The 12,457-nt window shown below is 36.8% G+C and overlaps 1 protein-coding gene across 1 annotated transcript in view; it reads right to left on the minus strand.

The window, feature by feature from the left end:
* The window catches only part of RP1 (RP1 axonemal microtubule associated), a 217,828-nt gene that overhangs the window by 69,248 nt on the left and 136,123 nt on the right, over positions 1-12,457 (minus strand). Inside the window, exons 35-37 of the mRNA XM_062633144.1 lie at positions 11,247-11,460; positions 9,851-10,041; positions 7,356-7,566 (exon numbers count right to left, since the gene is read on the minus strand). Coding sequence (XP_062489128.1) covers positions 7,356-7,566; positions 9,851-10,041; positions 11,247-11,460 — 616 coding nt within the window. The remainder of the gene's footprint in view (positions 1-7,355; positions 7,567-9,850; positions 10,042-11,246; positions 11,461-12,457) is intronic.

The following is a 12,457-nucleotide window of genomic DNA, read 5'->3' on the forward strand; positions in this document are numbered from 1 at the left end:
AACAAAGAATACAGGTTTCTTCAGTCCTCGTGACATACATATCCAAAACACATCTGTTGTGGTTTAAACCCAGTCACGCAGCTCGTTCACTCGCTCCCCCCTCTTCTTGCCCTCCCCCTGCTCTGGGAGGGATGGGAAGGAGAATCAAAAGAATGCAAATTTCACGGGTTGAGATAAGAACAGTTTAGTAACTAAGGTATAACAGAGATCACTACTGCTACCACCAGTAATAATAATGATACAGGAAATAAGGGAAGAGAATACAACACCTCAGCACCCGCCGACTGATAACTCACTCCACCCCACCTGACTGAGCACCAACTGATACCTCATGCAACCCCGCAGTCCCTAGCTCTTGTGGGTAACTCTCAGTTACATCCTGGGCATGATGTGCTGTGGTATGGGATACCTCTTTGGTCAGTTTGGGTCAGGTGTCCTCTCTCTGATTCCTCCTGGCTTCCCCTCCTCCCTGGCAGAGCATGAGACTCACAAAGTCCTTGGTCAGAGTAAACATTTGAGCAGTAACTAAAAACATCGGTGTTATCAGTGCTGTTCGCAGGCTGAAAGTCAAAAACACAGCACTGCACCACGTACTAAGAAGGAGAAAAATGAATGCTACTGCTGAACCCAGGACAGCATCCCTGCTATAAAACTCCCTGTTTGGTAGTCTGCAGAAAACAGATTTCTTCTGCTCTGACACAACTTACCATTCCCAGAAAATCAGCAGTACTGGCTGCTGCTTGGGAGACAGGATCTCCTATGTACTGCTCCCTGCCTCCCAAGGTAGGAAATTTCTTTCTAAGAAATACTTCATGCTCTTTGGAAAGTCTAAGTTCTGCTTTCTATTTACTCATATTTCTTTGTTTCTTTCTTCCTCTATGTCTATTGTTTTCTCCTTGAAATGAAATGGGAGCTCATACTTTTAGGGTGGTTTAGAAGAATGCTATGACCTGATTGTCGTAAGCTTTAAACTCCTAAAAATATCACCCAATGAAGTAACACATCAGTACTATCAAGCTTACTAGTCAGACCATAATGCCATTACAGTGTTCTTGAGTTAAAACATGCTAATATGGAACAGAAATAATTAGCTAGAAATTCTCTCAACATCAGCTTTGTTACATAAAGAGAAAAACCTCCTCACATTTTGCATGATTCTTCAAAGAACCTCCGGTGTACTATGTAAAAACGCACAAGTAGAGACCAGGTAAGGGAAATTTGAGTTTAAAGAAAAGCATTTCTTATTTTCTCAGCTGTGATCATCATATAGAGATTAGAAAAGGCACCTATGGCACCTGTACCTTGCCTCTTTCATATGTAATTCACAGGGGAGTGACATGATAAGACCAGACTGCATTCCAAAGAAACTTCATGGAAAACTCCTATGGTCCTTTTTCAAATGATTTATTTTAGCCCTGAGTTCATCATGGAAACAGTGAACAAGGAAACACTTAAACAGGAGCAGATCACGATCTAAAGATTCATCATTATTTGCACAATTTTAAGGAGAAGCCCAGAGAAAAAATGTGAAGGTTTTTTTGTGGATTTGGGTTTTTTTTTCCTCCTAGTGTCGTAAGTCTACTCTTAGTTGGATTACAATAATAAATCTGTAAATCTGTGTTCATTTGTATAATACTGGTGCTGTCACGTTAGGAATCTAACTTTGGTGGCTATACTAGTGTCATGGTTTAAACCCAGTCAGCCATAAATCAGTCATGCAGTCTCTCTCTCATTCCCCTCCTTCTTTCCCTACCCCCGCTCCCGGAGAGATGGGGAGGAGAATCGAAAAGAATGTAACTCCCATGGGTTGAGGTAAGAACAGTTTAGTAACTGAGGTATAACACAAACCACTACTGCTACCACCAATAATAATGATGATAAAGAAAATAACAAGAGAAGAGAATACAACTGCTCATCACCTGCCTACCAATACCCAGCCCGACCAAGCAGTGACCTAGCCCTTCCGGGTAACTGCCCCAGTTCTACCTACTGGACATGATGTGCTGTGGTATGGAATACCTCTTTGGTTAGTTTGGGTCAGGTGTCCTCTCTCTGATTCCTCCCTGATTCCCCTCCTCCCTGGCAGAGCATGAGACTCACAAAGTCCTTGGTCAGAGTAAATATTTGAGCAGTAACTAAAAACACCGGTGTTGTCAGTGCTGTTCCCAGGATGAAAGTCAAAAACACTGCACTGCACCTGCTACTAAGAAGAAGAAAAATGACTGCTACTGCTGAACTCAGGACAACTAGAAATATGATCCTTACGTAGCCATCAGGGAAAGGCAGGTGCTGTAGAAAACACTTATGATGGGTTCCCATATATGCTAGGGTTAGAGACTTTAGGAGTCTAAACTTAGATGGTCTAAAGGTTCCTCTGATGCCAACCATAAGCATCATTACTTTGGCCTAAGAAAAAAAAACATAATCTTGCAGAAACACAGGTTTGTAAAACACAATTTTCTAATTTTTTTGTAAGGAGCAAACATTTTTATCCACTGTAAAATGCAAACTCACACTTGGAATGTAGGCAATAAGGAGTGCTCATATACCAAGAATGTATTCAGGAGTGCTTACAGGATCTCTTGAACTTTTCTGTCACAAGCTTCAAGATTGATTTTTTTTTCTTGTTTTAATGACTGAGCACCCTTAAAATCCAACATTTTACAAGTCCTGAGTTATTTTCAACTACTACAAATTATTCAGCCCCAACTCCCACAACCCTCATCACTGGCACAGTAAAGCAGACATAGACATCTAGACTATGTGACAATTACGTGCCAGAGAAAGTCTTCCAAACTCTCTCTGCCTCTGCCACTTACCCCTACCTGGGACCTGGCTGGTTGTATGTCTGCTTTCCCAGAAAGCACATGTGTGCAAAGAAGGGAAATGGTGCTTTAGACAGACATGAAACCAAGGAGAAACTAAAAAGTACTTGCAGTCTCACAATCAACAATTCAAGTCAGAGAGCACTGAAACACACATAATTCAAGTCTGAAATACATATTTTGGTATAAAATACACGACAGGATACACAAATATCTAAGTATACATTCTGGAAACATCTGATATTTTCAGTACAGTTTTATTCTTCAGTCAGATTTATTCCAAGATAGAAATGGCCCAATTTAACCAATCTCTACATCCTTTGAAAAGATATAATTATGAGAAATTTCTGGTAAGGTTGAGAATGATTCTTAGAACCCAGAAGCGAAGACTGTCATTTATTTTCATGTGTAGGTGATAGGAAAACAGGGAGAAAAAAAAAAAAAGTAGTGTTCTGAGGCTATTTATTTTTAAGTTTTTCTTACAGCTCTTTTCACAAGTTGGTGCTATTCATATTGAGTGCTATAATCAAAAAGCCTGAATTCAAATATTGTGACATCTTATTTAACTATTTCTTTATATGTCTAAAGTAAAAAGGTCACATAACTGGAACAAGGGTTCTAAAGGGTGGTTCTGCATACTGATTGAAAAATTGATATCTAAAAGGATTCATTAAATAATAAGTGCTGTATCAGTTCGCTAATAAAGCTGTGCTTATTGCAATAAACTTCTGAAATGTCTTAATTTATCTTTTACTATGTTGGGATGACATGTGAGAAAAATCTGTTTTCTGAAAAGGAACTTCACTGCAGCACTATTTCCTTCAGGGACTTCCCATGAGATTTTTATTTTTGGTTTTGTTTTACTTTTTCATTATTTAAACCAAGAACTGGAAAAGTATTTGCAATTGATGGCATCACTCATGTTTGATGATAAGAAGTAAACCAAGAGGTTTTCTAGACTAGGGCTCTAAAATATCTCATCCCTTTCTTCAAGGCAGTTAAATATGCACTGCCAGGTGACAGACAACATAGCTACTTTAAAGTCAGTGTAGCTACTCACAATTTATCTTATGGGAGATCCAGATAGTTGGAAGTACATGAGATGTTAAGCTGACTCTTGGCCAATGGAATATTTGGTTCCAGCAGAGTTAGGATATGAAGGTAAGATTCTGTATTAATCATCTAGAGTGTTGCCTTGCTTGTGTAGCTTGGTCATAAAAGCAGATTCATTGAAGTCAAAAGGCTGCTTGCATGAATAAGATCAGAAGAATTTGGTCTACAGATCTGACCATTCATGTGGGATAGATTAGAAATTACAGTGTTCACAATCATCTTTACTGCCTTTGTCCAGAATCATTAATATACTTAATCATGAGCGTAGGTTTGATCACACAGGTAGTACTCAAACGAGATAAACACTGAAAGGTAGAAACATACGTAATTTTTTTGTCTGAGTCGGTATTTTCTGCTGAATCTGCTGAGTCTATTGATGCATGATTTAAAGTTCAATGTAGTCACATTGAACTTTAGTCACAGCAAACGTTTCCCATTGACTTTCAGAGGTTTTGGATCAGAGAAAGAACTTCCACTATGTAAGTGAAATAAAAATGTACAAAGTAACTCCTATGAAGAAAAGCATAACATAGACAGGATACTGGGAAATGGGGTAAAAAGCTTTAGGGTGAGTGGGACTATTCTGACTATCAGATAAGCAGCATAACCCAACAATAAAAATCTATGAAAATAAGATATTCTGTACAACCTTGCTATTCTTTGTCTCTCCCCACGCCTATTGATAAAAGCTCTATTTCAGATGTAAACCAACATAATGTGAAACTGAAAGTTATCATTAAAAGCTCAAAGTGATCATGGAGCTCATTAAAAGGCAGGGAAAAAGAACATGAATTAAAGATGATGTTGCTTTGAATTTCTCTTTTTTGTTATTGTGGAATTTACTACATACTATAAATATCATTTATTGTGATAATTCAGTAACATTTGCCCACAGAACTCTCAGTAGCCTTTCAAGGGTGAACAGTTTAAACGATACATCCTTTCTCAATGTCAGAGGTATAGTTAAACATCCTGCACTGTTGTGATTTTAGTTTTGTAATAAAACCAGGCAATGCAGGTAATTTTTCCAATGGGGGAAAACAGTAAGAAAAGATGGGGGGGGGGGGGGGGGGGGGGGGGAGTGAGAAAATGAACTATCAGATGAACTCTTCTGTTGGAGCTCTCAAGACCTGTTATTGTTTTTCTCTATAGCTTGTCAGGTTCTCCTTGGAAAGATAAGATAGTAGAGGTGAGAATGCAAATGGGACAGGGTGCTGTATTTCAGAAGCACCTATTGCTGTATATATCTCCTGGTACATGCCTTCAACTGCAGTCACAAATGATGACATTCTAAAAATCAAGAAATTATCTAGAAATTATCAAGAAATATGAAGTCTAACAGCAGTTAATTGTTGTGTGATGACTTTGTCTCAGTATGTTAATATACACATCTATGTCCTGCACATAATCATTACTGAATTAATAAAATCCTGAAGATTATTAATTAGAATATATAGTTATTTTTGCCATGATAAATCTTATGGAATCACTTTGTTTAGAAGAGAAGTAATTATATTAGTATGGTCTTCATTACAACCAGGCAATTGACATTACTGATAAAAATTACTGTTTATATTGATAATGGTTACTGTATATTTGGATGCTTAGTTTTTCATATTTACTTTGCTTTCTATGGAGTCATATACATGCAATTTGCTTTGCTATGATCAATATCTCTCAAAACTTTTGTTGTTATTTGAATTTATTCTATCAAGACATTAAAGACATAACCATAAACATTCTCATTTATCTCATCATTGCTCTCATTCAGAGCAATAATGAGTGCAAACACATGAAAATGATTTTTTTTTAATATTTTTTGTCTCTAGCATTGAAACTGGAATACAAAGAAGAAGCTGATAGAAATTTTAGACTGATTTAGTACTGGGATTACAAAGAATAGATCTACAGTTGTAGATCACCACACTCAACAAATTGGTTTGTGAAAAGCATCCTAGGCTAGTAGACACTACCCATTTCTTCATAATTTTCCAATTTCATTTTGTAATATACCTCAAAACTGAATTGCTTTACAAATCAGGATAATACCAACAGGTAGTATCTCAATTTGGTTCTTAGAATAATAGAAGCTTGGAGGGATGTAGTCTACAATTTTTTTACTTGAACTTATGGACTTTTTACATGTAGTTAAGTATTTCACAATTTCAAATTCTCAATATATTTATGAACAATTATAATTTTCCCAATTTTTTTCATAAATAAATTGGGAAAATAGAGCTTTTTACCAGACTCTAGATTTATAATATTCATGATTGCATATCCTGTATATATTGCATCCAAAGTAATTTTGAATCTGACATATCAAAACCCTAAAATCATAAGATTTTTTCAGTAAATAAATGCAATGTTATTAATTGTTTAAAATTATGCAAGCCCCACACAAACCCAGAGATTTAAAAAGTCTCCAGTGTTTTATTTGCTCAAGTTTCAGCTTTTAATGGGATGAAATATTTAGGAAAATCTCCTTAGAGAATAGTGTGCAAAAGTTCACATGGAATATTTTATTCCTTTTTCTGGGCCACTTCCATCTTTTTCTATTAGTTTCTGTTTAAGCAGAACATCTTTGTACTATAGCCTCTAGCAAAAACCTCTTAACTGTCACTAAAAGCTTCCATATGTGATCTTTACTATCCCCATCAATCCTCTTTATTTTAATAAGCTGGATAGATGGGAATCCTGTTCTTAAATAGCTAGTGACCAAGTTATCAGTATGCAATTGGTTGTTTCTCTCCATATTCCTGGGTGGGGGGAGTGGCTGGCAGAAATAACTTTATTATCTCTCAGGCATCATAAAATTCACGTTACTAACAGGAATGAAACATTCAACATACAACTTCATATATGTTTTTGAGAAATATTTCTTCCTGTGTTATAAATTCTCATGTCCATTAATAAAACACCAGTGAAATTTAAATTCTTGGATATCCCTTTCCTCTCTAATTATTACACACTTCAAAAATTCTATCTCTGTTTTGAGGGGGTCTTTGCAATTCTTTCATTCTTTAAAAAAATAACTATTTCTAGGTCAAATACATTTTTAATAGGAAGATTTAGGCAATATCACACAGTAGATTATACTTTGTACACATCTTCAGCTGACACAGTGTTAATTTGAAGAGAAAACGCATAAACAAGAGCTAAAACTGGAACATCATCTAACATGAAAGAAGCAAGATCCCATGTTTGGTGTCAGCAGTCACAGCATCTGTCATTATCCTGATACCAATAATTTGTTTTCTCAGCTTTCTTTTGTGATAAATGCATGCACAAAAACATCAAATTCCTTAATACCAAATTCTTGTGGAAATCCTCACACATTATTTTAGTCCCAGAAGAGATATACTGGTATTCCAGTGACAGATCCTGACCCCAGTAACAAAAAAGGGCCTAGCTTACCAGGCAAAGGCTCCTCATCTGCATAGAGAGCTGGCAGCTCCACACATTTGTCTTCGTTAGGGTTGAACCAGCAGTCAAAAGCTAAATACATTTCTTCCTTTGTGCCTGTGTGCTTCATATGCAGTAAATCCAAGTGCCATGGCTGGTTTAGCACGCTATGCGGGCCGGTTACCTGAACTTTGTATATTGAGCCAATATCTGCCAATTCATCCTGCGTGAGGAGAAAGAGAAGATGAATGGATCTCATTCTAACTGTGCCAGACCAAACGTAGTTGACAGCTGTAGTTGAACAAACTTCAGTAATTAAAGAATTGGGGCAGATTTATAACTACTACTATTTTTCCCCTTTCTAATCAATACAAAATTGATTTACTAATGTGAATTTGGAGGTGGAATACTTGAGATTTGATATCGGGGAACGAGTGATGGCAGTCACTGCTGAAATTTATGCACAGAACAAGGCACAGTGTTCATATATATTACACTGATTCAGCAGACTATTTGCAGGAACAAAAGCTTCAGTCTATTTTAAAAATTTTAAACACTACTAGAAAAATTTCTTACAATTTGTAATATACAAATGGTGCAATTAATTATAAATTTGAAGGAGAATTAATCTGATTTTGAGAAAACATCTAAGAAATCCCTCATCTTCACCCTACATTATGTTTTCATACAGAGGCTGTCTACTAAAATCTTCTAGTTCTACTGGGGACAGTACAGCATCTCTGTGACATACCATTATGCAAGTAAGCGAAAAGTAGAGGAGGCCTTAGATAACTTTAATTATTAAGGGAGTAGTTTTTCACTGTAAGGGAAAAAGAAAGGAGAATACAGAAGTTGTTTTTTCCTCTTCCTATTCTCCAGTTCTCATACTCTTTCCCCTGCTATTTCATTTCAAATACTGCCTAACTAGAAGTGCATGTGACCTGACTTCAGCCTTTCCTCTGACAGTGCACTTCATGTTTCATACTATTTCTTCACATTTACCAGAGGTTCTTAGAAATAACTCAGGAAAATCTTCTGGGTACTCCTCACTTTGGATCATGTTTAGGGCCTAGACTAGTCTGCTTAGTTCCTCTTTCATTAAAGAAAAAAGGAACATCGAAAACTAGCCAATTATTTCTTTAGCTCAATCATTAAGCTCTTACCTGGCTGGTAAGAAGAAGAACCAGGAAATAGTTTCTTCGTTCAAACTAAGGTTCCTTTCTGATGAACACCAAAATCAAAAGTAATCTATTTTCATTCATTATTCGGGCTTTTTCCTATTGGTTTCTTTACCCCTTTTTTTGAACCCTGATTTATTCTTACTACCTGCTTCCTCTGTTCCAGCAGTCAATCCTGAAGAAACATCTTTCAGGATATAGCTTCATGAACACATTTCTGTCATGCAAAGCTCACTTGTCAAGTTCCTAATTCCCTGCCTGCCCACTTTCTCCCATTCCTTCAGTCTTGCCTTATGTTTGCTTCTGCAGCTGCAGGATGAATTAACTAAGATTAAAACCAAGGCTGAAAAAACAAATAAGGTTAAAACTTCAAGTTTTCTTACAGAGATCAGCCATTTCCTTAAAACCCACAATGGACAACAGAAGGATGGAACAAGCTGTACAAGAACAGAACAAGTAGTAGTCCTTCATTTGAATATTGTCCTATCTTTTAGCACTTTGTGGCTCAGGCACTTCCTGAGCCAGAGGATGTGTCTGCAGTGTTTACCTTCAGGTCAGTTCCTTCTACTGAACTTCAAAACCAGAAAAGCATAAGAGTAAAACAGTGTTGGCACTAGGAAGGAATTACAGCTGCAAGAGGGAAATAAGAGCACTGGGAAAAGAAGCAGGCTACAGTTCAAGTGGACTTCAGATGCTTGTCAATATTTCAGTTAATGGGTAATAGGAGGAAGTCAAGACAAACAATTGAAGGGTAGAAGTACTGAATAAAGGAGGAGAAAACTTGTGGGTAAAAAGAAACTGATCAAGAGGAAAAGGCAAGAGATACAGGTAAAGAAAAGAGAGAAAACGTGCAAGATAGCTCAAAGAAATATGGTGGCAGGGATGAATAAATTACATGAAAGAGAAAAATTAACTTTCTGTAGATTTAATCTCATTTATGATTCTTCCTTTGCCATTATCAGCCCCAAAAGCTGCATAGTATCCCACAGTATCTCCTAAGTTTACAAAGTACTTACTTCTGTGAGATCAACAAAACCTGCAAATCAGTACCTACAGCATGGTATATACTGCGATATGCACCAAGGGACCAATTTGCTCACTTAAGCATTCTCAGTATGAGACACTGGGAGAATCTGCTTATTCAAAACCCATTGTTCCAGTGACAGTGTTACTACCTACAAACAAAAATGACAATCTGTGCCAACTACACAGAAGACTTAAAAATCAGCTTGGTATTTTAGTTGAAAGAAACAATTTATCTCAGAATTAAATGTGTTATTGGCTACATGATTCTTAGGCTTTTCTTTCAGTAGAGAAAGTTTGAATTACTTTGATTTGAATTGCTTTTCCTGTAACTTGAAGCGGCAACTTTTTGTGACTCAGGTTGCCATAAAAGATAAAAGAAAGGGATATTGGATCCTCTTCATTGCTCAAGTCAGATCCAGTGATGTCCATTATCCAGAGACCTGACGTCGTCATGTTGATTTCAGGAAGTTTAGGACTGGAAGTCAATCTTCTGCCTTTAAAAATTATAAAACAGAAAGAGGAAAGATGACAGAATGGCATAATATAGCAGGACCATAGCCTTTATAGTACACAAATAAAGCTTTATTTGCAGGTTATCTTGTATCTATAACAACAGTTCACTAACACGTCTAAAACTTTAGTAAAATTTTCGTGAAGAATTTAACAACTTAATCTTCATTCTGTGTTTAAAATTTAGTTTCAGAAGTATTTTATTGATGCCCTGGTATTTTCCTTGTCATATTCAGAAGTAATTGCTAAAAGAACATTCACTCACCTTTTAGAGTTCTAAATAATTGTTCTTAAAAAAGCAATCAATGTTACTAAAACTAATTTATCATTTAGACGCACCAGCCATCTGTAGTGTGTAGGGACCTAAAGCAAAATGTATAATACTAATGAACTCTGCTTGTAACTAGATCTTAGCTATATAATACATACTGTAATAGTGTGAGGCTGACACATAAACCTATAATAAGCGCACAAAAATATTTGCCATATCCTCAGATCAATATTATTATCTCCCTCCCTTTTTCTTCATTAATTGCTGTTTTCCTTCATTTTCATTCTGTTTTAACCATTGTATGGAAAGGAACAGCTCGGTAAAATGTACTCTTTGCAACACAGAAACAACACGCTACTGAATAACTGCTATCTGTATTGGGCACCCACCCTCTATCAGTTTAAAGCCATTCCCCCTTGTCCTGTCACTACATGCCCTTGTAAAAAGTCCCTCTCCAGATTTCCTGTAGACCCTCTTTAGGTACTGGAAGGCTGTTGTACCATCTCCCCACAGCCTTCTCTGGGCTGAACAAGCCCAACTCTCTCAGCCTGGCTTCACAGGAGAGGTGCTCCAGCCCCCGATCGTCTTTGTGGCCCTCCTCTGGACTCACTCCAACAGGTATTTCTTATGTTGTAGGCCGAGAGCTGAATGTAGGACTCCAGGTAGGGTCTCACAAGCATGGAGTAGAGAGCTTTCACTTCAATGTGCTACATTTAATTTGGAAGGCAAGCATTCCATAGACAATATATTGACAGGATGGGATTTTATTCACTTTAACCTTACCAGATTTGGGTTTGCTATAACAGTAAGATCTAACCGAAAATTCAAGTTTTCAATGGAAGAAAAATACTATAGAGAGCTGAAAGAGCTATGGCCAAATTTATATATGTGTATGCATATATTTGCAGAAAATCTTACCAGTTGTCACAATCTCACAAACAGTCTCACATAATCCCAGATGAGTATCAAGCCAGTTCCACAATGGGAAGACCCATTCTTTGTCTGAGTCTTGTGATTCCTTGACTGTTACCATCTTGAGGTACATGCCAGCCCCGTACCCTTCTCCGTCATGTCCTATGACCACTTTTTTCAACTGACTCAGAGAAACAGCTTCCACCAAAAATGAATCCACCTACCAAAAAAAAAAAAAAAAGGCAAAAAAAGGGGAAAACTTAATTAAAGTGGATCTGAATATGCTTGAACTTCAGGGAAAATACAGTCTTGGGTTCAGCTGAAGGTTTAAAATTTGTGTGAGTTTTTTTATATTTGATATATAACATCCCCTCCGAATCTAAGAAAGCACACACTGATTATACCTAACATTGACTCCCACATTCATCATTAACCACACACTATAACTTCATTAGATCTTTAGACAATATGAATCATTTCAGCAATCACAAATGGGGAAAAGAGAAAACAACAGAAGGGAGGAAGTTAAAGGTGGAGAAGAATTTAAGCAAAAGACAAGAGATGGGAAGGGAAGCAGAATGGAGAATTCAGAGTAAGACAAAAGAGAAATAAACACCAGCATCAGTGGGTAAGAATACAGACAAGATAAGGAAAAACGTGAAATGCAAAGAAAGAAATTATATGCCTTATTAAATTCTTGCTTGTTTTGTAAAAAATCTAGGTTTTCTCTATATGGCCCAGTGTTATGGATTCCACCTAGTGAAATAATTTCACGGAAATCAAAGACTGTCCTTGATAATGTACATCTTGACAGTGAACTTTTTCAGACTTCAGTGTTCAGTGAGTGAACCTCTCATAGGAAAGCCTATTACACAAGAGAAGAATCTTATTGGTCATCTAAAAACCCTGGTTTTATGTGCATTCTCTTGGAATTCTTTTCTCTTGTCTAAACTTACTGACTGGACATTGAGTTAGTGTTTCGTGTGGGATTTTTGTTACAGAAATATCTTTGACTGCAAAAGTTGCACAGCAGTTTCTGTAATTTACTTTGAATCATTGATTTTTAATTCTTTGCTACCTGTGCTGTCTTGTATTTGGAATGGAAGAAGTAAGAAGCATGAACACAAAGGTTCTCCCCAAAAATCTGCTGTGTCCTATGTGGAGCCTTTATTTTCACATACAGATGTTCTTGTTGTACAGGAAATAATACTAGCATT

Source organism: Pezoporus occidentalis, unplaced genomic scaffold (genome assembly GCF_034315485.1).
Source record: "Pezoporus occidentalis ecotype Australia unplaced genomic scaffold, CSIRO_AGI_Poc_V1 ctg4, whole genome shotgun sequence".
Lineage (NCBI taxonomy): Eukaryota > Metazoa > Chordata > Aves > Psittaciformes > Psittacidae > Pezoporus > Pezoporus occidentalis.